This window comes from Procambarus clarkii, chromosome 40, assembly GCF_040958095.1.
Source record: "Procambarus clarkii isolate CNS0578487 chromosome 40, FALCON_Pclarkii_2.0, whole genome shotgun sequence".
In the NCBI taxonomy this organism is placed as follows: domain Eukaryota; kingdom Metazoa; phylum Arthropoda; class Malacostraca; order Decapoda; family Cambaridae; genus Procambarus; species Procambarus clarkii.
In genome coordinates, this window is record NC_091189.1 from 21,961,900 (window position 1) to 21,981,468 (window position 19,569).

At 38.5% G+C, this 19,569-nt stretch overlaps 2 protein-coding genes across 24 annotated transcripts in view; both read right to left on the minus strand.

Moving 5' to 3' along the window:
* The window catches only part of LOC123757971 (serine/threonine-protein kinase 11-interacting protein), a 230,940-nt gene extending 225,789 nt beyond the window's left edge, over positions 1 to 5,151 (minus strand). For 10 of the 14 annotated variants that reach the window (XM_045741990.2, XM_069338840.1, XM_045741994.2 and 7 more), the window contains exons 1-2: positions 4,996 to 5,151; positions 2,886 to 3,012 (exon numbers count right to left, since the gene is read on the minus strand). In XM_045741990.2, the coding sequence (XP_045597946.2) occupies positions 2,886 to 2,982 (97 nt within the window). In that variant the 5' untranslated portion in view covers positions 2,983 to 3,012; positions 4,996 to 5,151. Of the gene's footprint in view, positions 1 to 2,885; positions 3,013 to 3,371; positions 3,508 to 4,983 lie in introns of all 14 variants that reach the window. The other 4 variants (XM_069338837.1, XM_045741987.2, XM_069338836.1 and 1 more) reach the window with 4 other exon arrangements.
* A 5,760-nt stretch (positions 5,152 to 10,911) lies between these two features.
* Positions 10,912 to 19,569, minus strand: part of LOC123757972 (tyrosine-protein kinase Src64B) — a 31,458-nt gene continuing 22,800 nt past the window's right edge. For all 10 annotated transcript variants that reach the window (XM_045741996.2, XM_045741998.2, XM_045742003.2 and 7 more), the window contains 5 exons: positions 17,989 to 18,289; positions 16,513 to 16,772; positions 14,162 to 14,312; positions 13,742 to 13,873; positions 10,912 to 13,479 (listed from right to left, as the gene is read on the minus strand). In XM_045741996.2, the coding sequence (XP_045597952.1) occupies positions 13,265 to 13,479; positions 13,742 to 13,873; positions 14,162 to 14,312; positions 16,513 to 16,772; positions 17,989 to 18,289 (1,059 nt within the window). In that variant the 3' untranslated portion in view covers positions 10,912 to 13,264. The remainder of the gene's footprint in view (positions 13,480 to 13,741; positions 13,874 to 14,161; positions 14,313 to 16,512; positions 16,773 to 17,988; positions 18,290 to 19,569) is intronic.

Below are 19,569 nucleotides of genomic sequence, written 5' to 3' on the forward strand. Positions count from 1 at the left end.
TATATATATATATATATATATATATATATATATATATATATATATATATATATATATATATATATATATATATATATATATATATATATGTCGTACCTAATAGCCAGAACGCACTTCTCAGCCTACTATTCAAGGCCCGATTTGCCTAATAAGCCAAGTTTTCATGAATTAATGTTTTTTCGTCTACCTAACCTACCTAACCTAACCTAACCTAGCTTTTTTTGGCTACCTAACCTAACCTTACCTATAAATATAGGTTAGGTTAGGTTAGGTAGGGTTGGTTAGGTTCGGTCATATATCTAAGTTAATTTTAACTCCAATAACAAAAAATTGACCTCATACATAGAGAAAAGGGTTGCTTTATCATTTCATAAGAAAAAAATTATAGTAAATATATTAATTCAGGAAAACTTGGCTTATTAGGCAAATCAGCCCTTGAATAGTAGGCTGAGAAGTGAGTTCTGGCTACTAGGTACGACATATATATATATATATATATATATATATATATATATATATATATATATATATATATATATATATATATATGTCGTACCTAGTAGCCAGAACGCACTTCTCAGCCTACTATGCAAGGCCCGATTTGCCTAATAAGCCAAGTTTTCATGAATTAATATATTTTCTCAAATTTTTTTCTTATGAAATGATAAAGCTGCCCATTTCATTATGTATGAGGTCAATTTTTTTTTATTGGAGTTAAAATTAACGTAGATATATGACCGAACCTAACCAACCCTACCTAACCTAACCTAACCTATCTTTATAGGTTAGGTTAGGTTAGGTAGCAGAAAAAGTAAGGTTAGGTTAGGTTAGGTAGGTTAGTTAGTCGAAAAACCATTAATTCATGAAAACTTGGCTTATTAGGCAAATCGGGCCTTGCATAGTAGGCTGAGAAGTGCGTTCTGGCTACTAGGTACGACATATATATATATATATATATATATATATATATATATATATATATATATATATATATATATATATATATATATATATATATATATATATATATATATATATATATATATATATATATATATATATATATATATATATATATATATATATATATATATATATATATATATATATATATATATATATATATATATATATATATATATATATATATATATATATATATATATATATATATATATATATATATATATATATATATATATATATATATATATATATATATATATATATATATATATATATATATATATATATATATATATATATGTCGTACCTAGTAGCCAGAACTCACTTCTCAGCCTACTATTCAAGGGCTGATTTGCCTAATAAGCCAAGTTTTCCTGAATTAATATATTTACTATAATTTTTTTCTTATGAAATGATAAAGCAACCCTTTTCTCTATGTATGAGGTCAATTTTTTGTTATTGGAGTTAAAATTAACTTAGATATATGACCGAACCTAACCAACCCTACCTAACCTAACCTAACCTATATTTATAGGTAAGGTTAGGTTAGGTAGCCAAAAAAAGCTAGGTTAGGTTAGGTTAGGTAGGTTAGGTAGACGAAAAAACATTAATTCATGAAAACTTGGCTTATTAGGCAAATCGGGCCTTGAATAGTAGGCTGAGAAGTGCGTTCTGGCTATTAGGTACGACATATATATATATATATATATATATATATATATATATATATATATATATATATATATATGTCGTACCTAGTAGCCAGAACTCACTTCTCAGCCTACTATTCAAGGCCCGATTTGCCTAATAAGCCAAGTTTTCATGAATTAATGTTTTTTCGTCTACCTAACCTACCTAACCTAACCTAACCAAGCTTTTTTTGGCTACCTAACCTAACCTTACCTATATATATAGGTTAGGTTAGGTTAGGTAGGGTTGGTTAGGTTCGGTCATATATCTACGTTAATTTTAACTCCAATAAAAAAAAATTGACCTCATACATAGTGAAAAGGGTAGCTTTATCATTTCATAAGAAAAAAATTATAGTAAATATATTAATTCAGGAAAACTTGGCTTATTAGGCAAATCGGGCCTTGAATAGTAGGCTGAGAAGTGAGTTCTGGCTACTAGGTACGACATATATATATATATATATATATATATATATATATATATATATATATATATATATATATATATATATATATATATATATATATATATATATATATATATATATATATATATATATATATATATTATATATATATATATATTATATATTATATATATATATATACAGGCTTCCTATCCCTGACAATGAGAGTTAATGTACATTCATCACATAATTAAACTCAACCAGAATTAGTTCTAATGCTAAAAGAAATTTGATTAATATGGAATAATATAACTTTCACCTAACTCAAATGGTAAATGAAATGTTTTACTTGTATGGAACACAGAAGTTTAACTATAGTGGTACCTTCGTTTATGATCCTAATCCGTTCCCAGAGACGCATCATACACCAAAATGAATTTTCCCACAAGATATAATGTAAATTGAATTAATCCGTTCCAGACCCCAAAAATATTAACACTTTAGCGTACCCAGCGCGCCACCCTTCAACTATGCGATTTGGGTCCCTTGCTGTGTGCCCCAGCCTTGGTTGCTCACTCAGTACTGAGGCTCTCACACCCGGGAATGTGGCACACGATTTCTTTTAAAGATGGCGTCTGTTTACAAGAGCCCTGAGGAAGCTGAAGTGAACTCCATGTAGCTGTGGGAGTTTTGAATGGAACATGAAAAATACAAATACCCGGAGGCGTGATGCGCAAACCAGATGAGGGCCTGCAGGTGTGCTGTGCAGTTTAAGGGTTAATCTGATTTTTACAAGAAAAATCATTAACAAATAACTTGCCTAAAGATAGTTTATATTGCTGATCCAAGAGAAGATGTGCAGACTGGCGAAATGCCGCAGCAAGACCACACACCCGTTGGAGCACAGCATCATCCATGGCTCGTGTCTCCACTCACATGATGTCAACCTGCAAGATGAATACAAGAATACATTACACTAATTATTCAGGGGCCATCTGACCTACGGATCATCACCACCCCTAAATCAACAATAGTATTACTTACCGCTATTTTTATATCGCATTACACTACATCTTTTCCTCCAAGAAATTTAATATCAACAATGTTACAAGCAATACATGTTGCACATAAAGTGCTTACAGGTATGGATGAATTAACATTGACATGTTACTTCTGTGTACCCACTAGCATAGTACTACTGCACATGGCATCAAGGTGTACCCACTAGAACAGTGCTACTGCATATGGCCTCAAGGTGTACCCCACTAGCACAGTACTATTGCACATGACCTCAGGGTGTACCCACTAGCACAGTACTACTGCACATGGCATCAAGGTGTACCCACTAGTACAGTACTACTGCACATGGCCTCAATTTGGACTAACCAGCACAGTACTATATAACATCAAGCTCTGTATGTACCCAGCTACCAGAGACAAGCCTGTGAGAAGGAACACATGTGGAATGATCAGTAATGGTTATTTTAGATTGATTATATAAATCATTTTATTGTGCAATTTATAGTTTTATTTTATGCAGTATTTGTAAGCAACTATCAACCAAAAATACATGCATATTAAATATCACAAAACAATTAAAAACCAAACAACTATAAAACAATGTTACTCCTAAAGTAAACAAATTCAGCATCAGTTTGCATTCATGTCTTGGAAATACAATACAAAATAGCTTAGCCTACTAATTCAGCCTGTCCTCTTGAGTTGCCACAATGGATAAAATATTGATTACTAGAATGTTCGAATTCCCAGCTACCAAAACCTAACCGACCCACATATAGAAACTGTGGTCTTTGCGAGCTGCTACTTTTCATAGTTTCCCTTATTCTATTCTTTGGGGATTGTGGCATCATAATACAGTACAGTGTATTATTTGAGAGGACAGATTTACTGATTTGGGAAAGTAGCTCTAGTGTTTTATTTTATATGGCCAAATATCTAGTCTCAAAACTTTCAAATACTTTGTCTAATTACTTGTTTTGTATGTGCCCAACCACTTGACAGTATAGCATGGTCACACTTGCAGGTTGGCATTCAATCCCTGACCGTCTAAGTGGTTGGGGGATCATTCCTTCCCTGTCCCATCCCAAATCCTCATCCCTTTCAACTGCTAGTCGTAATGGCTTGGCACTTTCTTGTGATAGTTACACAAGTTCTGTATATACCCTAGTTTTTGTATATATACAAAATAATGTTCTCATCCTGTAATGAAATTTCATCTGTACAAATACATGATTCACAAACACAATACAGTAATTAATATGTATTTATCCTAGCAAAATTCTTTAAAAAATGAGTAAGAGAATATTTGAAAAACCTCTTGCTGTGTGCCATACCTTCAGACAACATGATTATGTGTCCCATAACTAAGGACAGAGTGCCTCTTAGGCTCAACGAGCTCCCTCTAACCAACCGCTGTTCACAGCCCAGGATGCAATCCACAACAATTGACTAAATCTCAGGTAAGTACTTACAGCTAGGTAAACATAGGCATTGGGAACCTTGTTTAAACATTTTGCCCTGCCCAGAAATTAGACCCAGGACTAATCGGCTGTGAGCCAACTGCACTAACTGCTGCATAATAGATTATGTTCTGTATATTTATTTCATTATGTATTGCACCTACTAACCAATATAGCTACTGACCACAACTTTCTGTAGAAAAACTTCAACGCTAGAGCACGAGTCATGAAAATTTGACTGTCAAAAAAAGAAAATTTCTTAACTTTTCCAGTATTTTGCCTGACTTTACCAAAAGGTCAGAATCTCTCTTATGGCTTGAGCTACAGTATCTCCAAGACGTGTTAGCAACATACTAAAAAAAAAAAACTCCAATCAAAGAAATTTATTCAGAAGCAGAGAGTAATCACACCGAAAAGGTCACAAAATACACTTCTTACAAAAACAATCACCTCGAAGTGCAATTTCAGAGGTGTGCGACACAGCCAAGGTCTAGAGGGTAGTCCTGCTGACACAAAGGAGAAGAGACTGAAGTTAACATAGACGTCCCAACCACAATACTGACTCCTCCTACTGCGTTTGTTTGGTCTGTGTCACCCACCCCGCCTCCGGCTGCTGGCTACAACCTCGGCTAAGATACAAAGCGTTACTTACATTAAATCTACACTCTAATACTCTTTCGTTTTATCCTTCTTCTGTTTTAATAATTACACTTGAAAATTTGTATATAAAATTATTACTTTTGAAATATTTAAAGATTTTTATGGTTCTAAGTTAAAGTCATAAATCACTGCTGAACACCAGGTCAGCTGATTGGCCTCTTGTGTTTTTCTGTTTAAACTTGTAAATTTTATCATATAAATATATCAACTAAAGTCTTATAATCATTATGCCAACAGCTGAGATAGGTATATTAGGCACAATAATTGAATTATAGCAAAATCCTGATCTTTTGTCAATTTTTGTGATTTAATTATACCAGTTTGAGTATTAAAATGAAGTTGGCGTAGCAACACATACAAGCCTGTTGCTAAGTCAACCTTGTGAGGGGACCGTACTCCATGAAACCGGTTACACCATTTACATATTACTGAACCAAGCAAGATTAACCCAGTCAAAGTATACGCACTCATATAATAAAAACGTACTCGTATAATAATAATAATAATAATAATAATAATAATAATAATAATAATAATAATAATAATAATAATATAAACTATATGGTAATTAATATTTGGTAATATAATTACCATATATTAATACTGTATGGTAATTGTATGCATATATTGACAGTTTTTAATTTAGTTCATTTATTATGCACCCCATACCCATCCTGTGGGCGGTAGTGGAAAGGGTTACAGAGGCACATCATGGTCGACCACAAGTACAGTTTCTAAATTAAGCAACTGACATATGTGGAGAGCTAGTGTCACAATTGATATGTTTGTTCTGCACACCGCCCCCCCATCCAGTGGGCAGCGGTGGATAGGTTACAATCACTTAGTTACAACCTACAGTTAGCAAACTGGGGATATTTGGTTAAAATTTCTGGTAGCAGATCATTTTGAATGAAATATTTACACATCGTTGGAACATTGGTTATAGAATTGTCTCTAAATTCACGTATCTTTTCGCACTCCATCACATAGTGACGGAGGGTGTGCGAATAATTTTGTTCACAGTTTACATTTGGTCGATAGTAATATGGTAATTTTATGCATATATTTATAATTGCCATCCCGATTAGCCTGGCATACAGTCAAGCTGGAAAGCTTATCATACTTTTAGGCTAGCAAGTTTGGCATACAGTCAAGCTAGAAAGCTTGGCATACAGTCAAGCTAGCAAGCTTGGCATACAGTCAAGCTAGCAAGCTTGGCATAGTCATACATACATTTTTGGCTTACAGTCAAACTAGAAAGCTTGGCATACTGTTAGGCTAGCAAGCTTGGCATACAGTCAAGCTAGCAAGCTTGGCAAACAGCCAAGGGGACCAGGGCAAACAGCCAAGCAAGAAAGCTTGACATACTGTTACGCTAGCAAGTTTGGCATACAGTCAAACTAGCAAGCTTGACATGCAGTCAAGCTAGAAAGCTTGGCATACTGTTAGGTTATCTGGTAAGACATACAGCCAGAGCATCAGGTCATATACCAGCAGAGAAAATTGGTCCAAATGGACTTCTTTTCGATGTTGACTGCGACGTCATTTGAAGGGTCAAATCGAAATCGAGTATTAAAGTTCATTTGATCGGCATTGTGCAGCGACGAAATTACGTTGTATTTCGACTTCAAATAAACTTTAAAATATTTTCCTTACCGTGAAGGGAAGGGAGGGAAATATCAGGGGAACGCCCCAAGCTAATACGCCTATATAGCACTTGAAAGGGGTCAAGATAAGGATGTGGGATGGGACGGGGGGAAAGGAATGATGCCCAACCACTTGGACGGTCGAGGATTGAACGCCGATCTGCATGAAGCGAGACCGTCGCTCTACCGTCCAGCCCAAGTGATTTGGTAAAGAAGACGTTTTGTGTTTCAGCGTGGAACTCCGGACTGTAAGGCCGCGGAGGACGCTCACACAAAAAAAGGAACGTCACAAGTTACGTGGGGGTCGACTTGAGGACCGTCGGGACCCCCAGCGGGTGACCATAAAAATCGATGGTTCGATCTAGATCTAGAACAGGATTCGACCTACACATCGTTGATCTACACATCGTTGATCTACACATCGTCTACAACTTAGCTGGTTATAAAGCCATTCACAACTGTAGGCCTAATAAAAAAAGGTGGCGGCACAGCTATATATTACCGAGATACATTTATCTGCAACAGTGTCATTAGTGATTGAGATGACTACTGTGAATATACTTTTGCTCAGTTCTCAATTAAATCCCTTAAATCCTCTTTGACTATTGGAGCCATCTATAGATTTCCCAATACTAACATAGCTTCATTCTCAGATAACCAGAGGAATCTTATTATAAACAACAATCTCAACAAAAACCACATCATTCTGGGAGAGACTTCAATATTGACCTGGGTCAACAAAATTGCCCTCAAGTTGACTATTTCCTTAACAGCATGAACTCCTGTATGCTAATCCCCACAATCACCAAACCTACCCGAGTCACTCAAACATCAGCCACTACCTTGGATCACATATGGACAAACATAACAGCTCCCCTTGTATCTGGTATAATCTACGACAGAACAACTGACCACTATCCTACCTTTATTATAGTGAACATGGACATAACACCATCAAAAAGCAAGAAACTTACATTCAGGTTGCACAGTGAATCAGCTTTAGGCAATCTTACAAATGCACTTCACAATATTAACTGGGATTCTGAACTCAATAATACTCAGGATATAAATTCATTAGCTAACCTCTTCCTCTCCAAAACTCTAAGCCTCTACAACCTTCATTGTCCCCTCCTTACCAAGCAAGTAACTGACAAAAGATTAAACAATCCATGGCTCACAAGTGGCATTCTCAACTCAATAAACAAGAAACATGAATATGAAAAGAAACTTAGGATTGGCCTAGTTTCAAAGGAAGTAGTTAAAAGGTACTCATCAATGCTTACCAGTATCATAAGAAAGGCAAAACTTTCATATTTTGTGAATAGACTCAATGAAGCAAAAGGCAACATGAAAAGCACGTGGAAAACCATCTCTAGTATCCTAGGAACTAAACAACACTCACATAACCAAATAAAACTCTATAAGGATGGGTATACACCGTCAACTGATTTTGAAATGGCAAACGAATTTAATAGCTTCTTTCCATCGGTTGGTGCTAATCTTGCCAGAAAAATTCCACAGACTCAGACACATATCAACACATATCTCTCAGGCAGCTATCCAAACTCTCTTCTCCTTTCACCAGTCAGCCCGGCAGATGTTGTGTCCATCATACACTCTCTAAAAACCAAGGCAGGGAACACCAGTGAAATTCCGTCCATTGTATACAAGAGCGCCTCCCATGCCCTTGCGCCACCCATAGCTCTACTGTTCAACAAATCTATAGTGTCACACCTTCCCTGATATCCTTAAAAAAGCAAGAGTAACGCCAGTCCATAAAGAAGGCAATCCGGCGGACATAAACAATTATAGACCAATATCAAATCTACTCATTCTATCAAAAATTTTTGAAAAAATTATCTACAAACAGCTCTATTCCTACCTCGTAAAATTCGACATACTCAGTCCCTGCCAGTTTGGCTTCCGGTCCCAAAAGAGCACCAATGATGCAATCATTAGTCTCCTTGACGTAATCTACTCAGCCCTTGACAAAAATGAGTTTCCGATTGGACTCTTCATTGACCTAAGAAAAGCCTTTGGTACTGTTAATTATAACTACCTCTTGCTTAAACTCCAGCATTATGGAATCCAAGGCCTTGCCCTGGACTATATCCGATCCTATCCTAGTGACAGACACCAATGTGTAACCATCAATGATACAACCTCTTCCACTCTACCAATAACCGTTGGAGTGCCACAGGGCAGCATCTTAGGACCTCTTCTATTTCATATATATCAATGATCTGCCTAATATCTCTAATATTCTTAAACCTATATTGTTTGCTGATGATACTACCCCTCATCTATTCAGACCCCAACCACATACACTAAATAATGGTGTGAATAACGAATTAAAAAAAGTCCACTTATGGATGTCAACTAACAATAAACATAGAAAAGACCTACTACATATTTGGAAGCAAATCATCGAATGCAATTCAGCTACAGATAGACAACATTAACATCAGTAATAAAAATGACGGAAACTTTCTTGGCCTATTCCTAGACAAGAGACTCAGCTTCAGCACCCACATTCAACACATAACTAAGAAAGTCTCTAAAACAGTTGGTATACTCTCCAAAATAAGATATTATGTTCCTAACTCTGCTCTCCTCTCACTATATTATGCACTAACCTATCCCTATATTAATTATGGTATCTGTGCATGGGGGTCTACCACTGCAAACCACCTTAAGCCCATCATCACCCAGCAAAAATCTGCTATCAGAATAATAACAAACTCTGCTCTCAGACAACACTCAGCTCCCTTGTTTAAATCCCTTAACTTGCTAAATATTAACTCCCTCCACACATTCGCTTGTGTCAACTACATTTACAAAACCCTGTTCTTAAATGCAAACCATGCTCTGAAACTCTCCCTGGCAGATGTAATAGGACCCATTATCACCACACCAGAAATAAATATCTCTTTGATATCCCCAGGGTCAAACTTAATCTGTGTAAACACTCTATGCAAATTAAGGGACCTAGTCTATGGAACTCACTCCCTAGTGAATTGAAAAGCTGTCAAACTTTTGCCTCATTTAAAAACAAAAACAAAAAGTACCTAATTTCATCTTCGCAGTTTCCTACACTGAGCTTTAAATTTGCTCTGTATCTAGTGTTACCCAATCTCCCAATCTTTATGTACTTAATCCAAACAACTCTATCATTGTGTTCATTGCTGTCTTCTTTTATGTGCTAGTCATATGCTGTATTGTACCTACTTCACCAGTCTCCGTGGTGTAGTGTTAAGACACTCGCTTGGCGTTCCGCGAGCGCTTTGTCATGGGTTCGTATGCTGCTGGCCGGGGAGGATTTACTGGGCGCAAATCCTTAACTGTAGCCTCTGTTTAACTCAACAGTAAAATGAGTACTTAGTTGTAAAAACGATTCTTCGCGGCGGGGATCGTATTCGGGACCTGCCCAAAACTCTACGCGTACTAGTGGCTGTACAAGAATGTAACAACTTTATATATCTCAAAACAAAACAAAGCTAATTTTTGTTAAACTACCATTCAAGCTGTCATTGCAATCACTCTGAGCTACCTATGTGCTTTAATATACCTACAAATTTCTCTCATTTTTTTCTTGCTAATGTACCTGTTATCATTTTTATAAATTTTGCTAGTATTTACCTACTTAAAATTTTCTTAGATTAAGGACCTGCCCGAAACGCTGCGCGTACTAGTGGCTTTACAAGCATGTAATTACTATGCTATGTATCCTCTCAATCCCAATGTACCTTCTTGTATATATATATAAATAAATCAATAAATAAATAAATCTAGAGATCGTCGGACTCCGGCGATCGTCCCCCAACCTTGCCATGACTCTTCCTATCATGTTGGTATCCTATCACGTTTCCTTTTTATAAAAATGATGAAAAAACATAATTTTTCCTGTAAATGATGTTTTCGTCATCAACGTCATCTTCCCTACCGTGAGATGACGTTGAAATGACTAGACTTATTTTCCGATGAGTTAGTCCATTTTATCATTTTTCAATCATTTAAGATTTTTTAAGAGTTAATTCTTTATCAGGTAATAAAAACAATATTAACACAGAATTATTTATATACAAATAATAATACAGTTGGAGTACATACACTTGATCTCTGTATTGCTCGCACTGATGCTAGGACACAAGTTTGTTTAAGTTAATGAAATGTTTATTGACTATATTTGGATAGATTTGTAAATAAATTTATGACTCGAACAAACGTGAGTTTGTTTGGATATATCTTGGCAATACCGAACTGACACTTTATTTGGACATTTTGATAAGATAATTATAGATGGTATCAGAGTATTATTTATGTTTCGACACAGTATCATAGTGAAATTTGCTGTTAGATAACATGTTTGAAGGCATTGGGCTCCTTCAGAACACGTCTAATTGGGTTAAGATTGATTTGGTTGAATTAGGATATGATTTCCTTTGCTATAAAACTTTGGTTATATTTAAATATGTTGGATGCTAGGATATGCTCGCTGTAATAGGATGTAATTTGTTACTTTGACACGTTTGAATGTGTTTGGATGCGTTCGGTAACGTTAGAATTGACCATTTTACAAGCTACAGGTTTAGCGAAATTAGGGAAACGTTTCTCCAATCACAATGTATGCTCTTTAAATATTCTGGAGTCACAAACATAGAATGAGTAACATTGGAAGATTTATCATTCTCATTTGGCGGGTTTCTGTGTATCAGTTAAGTGTTTATAACAAACCCATGGGTACTAGGCTACTCTAGGTCACTAAATGGTTCCTACGTCACTCAAATGGTTCCCAGACAACTCAAATAGTTCCCGGAACTCAAATATTTTAAAAGTCACTGAAATGACTGACGAGCTATATCACATGATGTAATTCGTTAACACGGAGGATATAAAGTCCAATGTACTCCAAAATTTGTTTGAAATATGTATTCTCTTTCGAAAATAGGTGTATACATGTATAACAAAATTAAAAATTAACATGGAAAATCTTTATACCAAAACAGCAATGTCTTAGGAAGTATGTGGATCGTGAAAGATGTATATTAAGAAATAAAATAAAATTAGAAGGTTCCGCCTTTCTTCTTGGAATACGAGAGAGAGAAGAGAGAAGAGAGAAGAGAGAAGAGAGAAGAGAGAGAGAGAGAGAGAAGAGAGAGAGAGAGAGAGAGAGAGAGAGAGAGAGAGAGAGAGAGAGAGAGAGAGAGAGAGAGAGAGAGAGAGAGAGAGAGAGAGAGAGAGAGAGAGAGAGACAGAGAGACAGAGAGACAGAGAGACAGAGACAGAGAGAGACAGAGAGAGAGAGAGACAGAGAGAGAGAGAGAGAGAGAGAGAGAGAGAGAGAGAGAGAGAGAGAGAGAGAGAGAGAGAGAGAGAGAGAGAGAGAGAGAGAGAGAGAGACAGAGACAGAGAGAGAGAGAGAGAGAGAGAGAGAGAGAGAGAGAGAGAGAGAGAGAGAGAGAGAGAGAGAGAGAGAGAGAGAGACAGAGAGAGACAGAGAGAGAGAGAGAGAGAGAGAGAGAGAGAGAGAGAGAGAGAGAGAGAGAGAGAGAGAGAGAGAGAGAGAGAGAGAGAGAGAGAGAGAGAGAGAGAGAGAGACAGAGACAGAGACAGAGAGAGAGAGAGAGAGAGAGAGAGAGAGAGAGAGAGAGAGAGAGAGAGAGACAGAGAGAGAGAGAGAGAGAGAGAGAGAGAGAGAGAGAGAGAGAGAGAGAGAGAGAGAGAGAGAGAGAGAGAGAGAGAGAGAGAGAGAGAGAGACAGAGAGAGAGAGAGAGAGAGAGAGAGAGAGAGAGAGAGAGAGAGAGAGAGAGAGAGAGAGAGAGAGAGAGAGAGAGAGAGAGAGAGAGACAGAGACAGAGACAGAGAGAGAGAGAGAGAGAGAGAGAGAGAGAGAGAGAGAGAGAGAGAGAGAGAGAGAGAGAGAGAGAGAGAGAGAGAGAGAGAGAGAGAGAGAGAGAGAGACAGAGAGAGACAGAGACAGAGACAGAGAGAGAGAGAGAGAGAGAGAGACAGAGAGAGAGAAAACTTGGTCGTGGGCCAACCAGGTAATCTTTGGTTTGGTGTTGGTTTAAGGGCTACCAACCTATGGAGGGTTATTAATTTAAGGCTAATCATCAAGTTAAGCTAGGCGTTGGGTTTAAAACCTATCAACCTCTGGAGGGTTATTAAGACCACCACAATAGCTTACTTGCCAAGCAGCATGTTAAATGATGTTGGGTTTAAAGCCTTTCAACCTCTGGAGTGTTACTGAGGCCACCACAATAGCCAACTGACCAACCAGCAAGCATACTTTAGTCCTAAACATAGTCTAGGACTAAAATAACCTCATAGTGTTTATATATTGAGAAGTGAGGGTAGACGTTTCAGTGTAACTATCCTGGACGATCTGTAGTAACGTTGATGTAGTATTTACTCAGTCGACCACTTGCGGCGGGGCATAGTAAGATCTCTCTGACTGGACGTCGTAGTTTTCGAGGAAGTCGTGAAGATAGCTGAAAGTTGGCCTATTGGTGGGCTCGGAATTCCAGCAGCTATAGATGAGCTCGTAGAGAGCATCCGGACATTGAGCCGGCTTTCCCATACGATACCCGTGCTGTACGCTCTCTATAACCTCCTGCTTGCTCATGCCTGTGGAAAAGCAGTTTACCAATTAGTTACCAATAGATAATGCACTGTAATTTTATGTAGATTCAGTTACTGTATAAATGTACATAATATTTTTAATTTGAATTGAATCTTATAACGGTAATGGTTAGTGACTGAGAAGAATACAAATCACATCTAATCAATCAATTCTAATCTAACGATACGGTGTTGATAAACAGAAAGCGATTGTATACAATTTGGCCACACCCGGACCGTAGGAATACTTTGAAACGGACTAACTGACCTGGATAGGGGATGGCGCCGAAAGTGAGAATCTCCATCATGAGAACACCGAACGACCACACGTCAGACTTGATGGTGAAGTATTGGTGTAGGAAGGCCTCAGGAGCCGTCCATTTTACAGGGAATTTTGTGGCTGGAAACGATATTGGAATTATTTGCAATTGCTAGCACTGCTATTATTTCTACCCCGGTGGGCACAATATCCGAGAGTGGCGTTTCTCTTGGATATTGTCCCCACTGGGACTATTATTACCACAAACACTACTATTATTTACTGAAGACGGAGGGATTACTGAGGACGGAGTGAGGGTGCCCAACCACTTGGACTATCGGGGATCAAACGCCGACCTTGCAAGAAGCAAGGTCGTTGCTATACCGACCAGTTCAAGTAGACGAACTTGCTTATTAATAGGTAACTTACTAGGTCCAACGTCATACTCTCCCTCGCAGATGCGGGCGAGGCCGAAGTCGGCCACCTTGCAGTTGAGGGAGGAGCCGACCAGGACGTTGCGAGCGGCCAGGTCCCGATGGATGAGCTGTTTGGCCTCGAGGTACTCCATCCCTGACGCCACCTGTGGGCGGGGTCACGGTCAGGTCTTGCTCTTCAGCGTGATCCCTCTCTTCATTTTGTCATGTTACTATCTATCACATGACGTCACTGTCTATCACATCATGTCACTGTCTATCACATCATGCTACTAACAATCACATCATGTCACTGTCAATGATGCAATGCCACTAACATTAAATATCAGGTTTACATAGAATACAGCTCTATTATAAAGATCCATTAGTTGCATATTTCTACTACTTTTTATGTCTATATTCTAAAATATAAATTGTATAAAAATTTGCTACAGGAAGCAGATTAGGTCGGTTTCCTCTCAAGATGAAAATGTCAATAAACTCTATAACAAACTCTGTCTTCAGAGTTAACATTAACATCGTTCCTTAACATGCTAAACATACACTCACTCCACACATTCTCATGTGCTTTTTATATGTACAAAACCTTGTTCCTAAATGCTAACCTGAAACTTTTCCTTGATAGGTGTAATAAAACCCATGAGCACCACACCAGATATAAATACTGTTTATCTTTGATATCCCCAAAGTCAAACTAAATCTGTGCAAACACTCCATGCAAATAAAAGGGCTCAGTCTATGGAACTCAATCCCTAATGAATTTAAAAAATTGTCTAATCTATGCCTCATTCAAAAGTAAAACCAAAAGTACCTAATTTCATCCTCATAGGTTCCTACCTTGTGCTTCAAACTCACACTGTATCTTGTACTACCCACTTTCCCTAATATTAGTACTTAAGACATATATCTTCACAAGTGTAATCACCTCTGTCAATTTATATTGTATATGTTGATATAATACTTTACTTCAATGTACATTTTTAATCTTACCTGATATTTTAGATTAAGGACCTGCCCGAAACGCTGTGCGCGTTAGTGCCTTTGCAAGAATGTAAAAATACCAATCTTATGTAATCTCACCAACCCATTGTACCTTCTTGTAAATATAAATTATTATTATTATTTTTATTATAAATATTTCTATATAAATTAAGAATGAACTATATTTCATTTAACCACGAGCTTTATCCTATCCAGCTGGAACTTTGAAGTTCTATTCTGTCCAGCTGGAACTTTGAAGTTTTATTCTGTCCAGCTGGAACTTTGATGCTCTATTCTGTACAGCTGGAACTTTGAAGCTCTATTCTGTACAGCTGGAACTTTGAAGTTTTATTCTGTCCAGCTGGAACTTTGATGCTCTATTCTGTACAGCTGGAACTTTGAAGCTCTATTCTGTCCAGCTGAAACTTTGAAGTTTTATTCTGTCCAGCTGGAGCTTTGAAGTTCTATTCTGTCCAGCTGGAGCTTTGAAGTTCTATTCTGTCCAGCTGGAGCTTTGAAGTTTTATTCTATCTAGATGAAACTTTCCCGTTACCTGACTGTTGACAAGACTTGTTCTTTACCTGACTGTTGACAAGACTTGTTCTTTACCCGACTGTTGACAAGACTTGTTCTTTACCTGACTGTTGACAAGACTTGTTCTTTACCTGACTGTTGACAAGACTTGTTCTTTACCTGACTGTTGACAAGACTTGTTCTTTACCCAACTGTTGACAAGACTTGTTCTTTACCCAACTGTTGACAAGACTTGTTCTTTACCCAACTGTCGACAAGACTTGTTCTTTACCCAACTGTTGACAAGACTTGTTCTTTACCTGACTGTTGACAAGACTTGTTCTTTACCCAACTGTCGACAAGACTTGTTCTTTACCCAACTGTTGACAAGACTTGTTCTTTACCCAACTGTTGACAAGACTTGTTCTTTACCTGACTGTTGACAAGACTTGTTCTTTACCCAACTGTCGACAAGACTTGTTCTTTACCCAACTGTCGACAAGACTTGTTCTTTACCCAACTGTTGACAAGACTTGTTCTTTACCCAACTGTTGACAAGACTTGTTCTTTACCCAACTGTCGACAAGACTTGTTCTTTACCCAACTGTTGACAAGACTTGTTCTTTACCTGACTGTTGACAAGACTTGTTCTTTACCCAACTGTCGACAAGACTTGTTCTTTACCCAACTGTTGACAAGACTTGTTCTTTACCTGACTGTTGACAAGACTTGTTCTTTACCCAACTGTCGACAAGACTTGTTCTTTACCCAACTGTTGACAAGACTTGCTCTTTACCCAACTGTTGACAAGACTTGTTCTTTACCCAACTGTTGACAAGACTTGCTCCTTACCTGACTGCTGATATAGACTTGTTCTTGGAAGCTAAGCGTGTGGCCAGCGTCAGCCCTGAGCATATCCAAGAGTGAGCCTTCACTCATGTACTCAGTAATGATGAGTATGGGCTCCTCGGCGGTACAGACGGCGTAGAGGACGAGGATGTTGGGGTGCCGGAGGCCCTTCATGATCCGGGCCTCCTCCAGGAAGGCCTGTTTACTCATCGTTCCTTCCTTCAGCATCTTGATGGCCACCTCCACGTCGTAGTTCCAAGAACCTGAAGATGGTGGTGGTGTTATGACTGTTGGTGCACAAGTAGCGGTGCTGGGAGAAGTAGTAGCAGGATAACAGTAGTAGTAAGAGCAGCAGCAATAGTAGTAGCAACAGTGTCAGTAGCAGTAGCAGCAACAGTGTCAGTAGCAGTAGCAGCAACAGTGTCAGTAGCAGTAGCAGCAACAGTGTCAGTAGCAGTAGTAGCAACAGTGTCAGTAGCAGTAGCAGCAACAGTGTCAGTAGCAGTAGCAGCAACAGTGTCAGTAGCAGTAACAGCAACAGTGTCAGTAGCAGTAGCAGCAACAGTGTCAGTAGCAGTAGCAGCAACAGTGTCAGTAGCAGTAGCAGCAACAGTGTCAGTAGCAGTAGCAGCAACAGTGTCAGTAGTAGTAGCAGCAACAGTGTCAGTAGCAGTAGCAGCAACAGTGTCAGTAGTAGTAACAGCAACAGTGTCAGTAGTAGTAGTAGCAACAGTGTCAGTAGCAGTAGCAGCAACAGTGTCAGTAGCAGTAGCAGCAACAGTGTCAGTAGCAGTAGTAGCAACAGTGTCAGTAGCAGTAGCAGCAACAGTGTCAGTAGCAGTAGCAGCAACAGTGTCAGTAGCAGTAGTAGCAACAGTGTCAGTAGCAGTAGCAGCAACAGTGTCAGTAGCAGTAGCAGCAACAGTGTCAGTAGCAGTATTAGCAACAGTGTCAGTAGCAGTATTAGCAACAGTGTCAGTAGCAGTACTACTACACAGTAGTAGTAGCAAAAGTGTCAGTAGCAGCAACAGTGTCAGTAGCAGTAGCAGCACAGTAGTAGTAGCAACAGTGTCAGTAGCAGTAGTAGCGACAGTAGTAGAAGAGGTAGCAGTAGCAACAGTGTCAGCAACAACAGCAGAAAACGTAAGACATCATTATTAGTAACAGTAGTACAGTATTAGTAGGATCAACAGTAGTAGGAGCAGCAACAACAGTAGTTGCTGCTGACTTGCTGAGGGAGTAGTTGTACAGCAGTAGTTGTAGTATTAATGATTATTATGTTTAAGCTTATTATTATGATCAATGCACAATTAAATTATAAGAACATATATTTATGATAAAATATTGAGGCAGTACAATGGAATCGAACCTGCGTCCCTGGACTCCCTTGGCACACGCACTGTCCCAGGGATGCAGGTTCGATCCAATTGTATATCCTCAGTTTTTTCTCACTATGATAATTAATAAACCCAATATTACCAAGCCAAACATCTCCGAAGGACCCCTGTCCCAGCTTCTTGATGAACTGTAGAGAGGACCTCTCAATCTCCCACTTGTCCCTGGTATCCTTGCATATGTCGTTCATCCCTGGAGGAGGTCTTTTACAAGGGTACCGCATCAGTTTCCCTAGTTCTGAGCCATCAACGCCCTTCAGGTAGTAGTCAACGAGATCGTTAAGTGTCTGAAAGGCCTTCGACCTGGTGATGAAGAACTGGCGGTTTTCGGAGGAGCAGATCCGGTAGTGTTTGACCCGAGGTTGGTTGGAAGTGTCCTTCACTGTCTGGAGGATAAGGTACAGCATAGCCTCAGGACTGGTTGTTGTTGATGTGTTTATGTATGTGTGTGTATGGTTCCTGTCGTCCAAAAATGAGTGTCTTGGGTTGGATTCCTGGGTAAGTCGAAATGTTTGGGCACGTTTCCTTCAGCGCATACCCAATAATGACAATAAGTATAGCAACAAGGTAGAACGTGCATAAATGGACGGTTATGCAGAAAAACTTCACGTTTTGTGCAATTCGAATACCCCAGATGGCACGCTAAAAAAAAAGTGGAACAGTCCCTTTGCAGCCTAATCTGTCCTAGGCTTAATATACATAATTTTTGGCCAAATTTAGTAAATATTTGCACTGTACCAGACCTAGGAAAGTTGATTAGGTTTCTTTTTAACATGACCTATACACAATTAGTTGTATAAAACATGTACTTCTTAGTACAACAATCTACCTTTAGTACGTATCACCGATAGTTGCTATATGTACTATCATTTTATGTAGTAAATAATACTCATCTGAGGATGGGGAGTTGTGTCGAGTGAGTATGGTTAGTGAACAATCATATGGTGCATGCATAATTAAATATATAATAGAGCGGGTACAGGAGGGACCCTGTACTCATGAACAGTACCCCGCCCCCCCACCCCCCCTCTTCTCTTACTCCGGTACAGTCTCCACATACAACGGCTACAGCTTCGAATCACAACATTCATTACACACAAAACTATAGACAAATTAACTCCTATTTAAAACAAACATTCAGTATATGTAGTGTATGTATACCTAATTTATTTGTTTGTATTAAGTGAAATCTGAGTTAATTTGCCATACACAGTTGTGCCTAAAAATTCGTGATTTTAGCTTAGTACGTTATCAGGCGGCCACCATGTGTATTCTCAGAGCGATTAGTGATTTTTTACATAAACTATATCACTGGTCGGTTCATAGCACTTATCCTGACAATAAGAGAGTAGTTGTGCCCGGCTTCACAGGACCGGCATTCATAGGACCTACCCTAATGCTGAGGGAGTACCAGCTTCACAGGACCTACCCTAATGCTGAGGGAGTACCAGCTTCACAGGACCTACCCTGATGCTGAGGGAGTACCAGCTTCACAGGACCTACCCTGATGCTGAGGGAGTACCAGCTTCACAGGACCTACCCTAATGCTTAGGGAGTACCAGCTTCACAGGACCTACCTTGATGCTGAGGGAGTACCAGCTTCACAGGACCTACCCTAATGCTGAGGGAGTACCAGCTTCACAGGACCTACCCTGATGATGAGGGA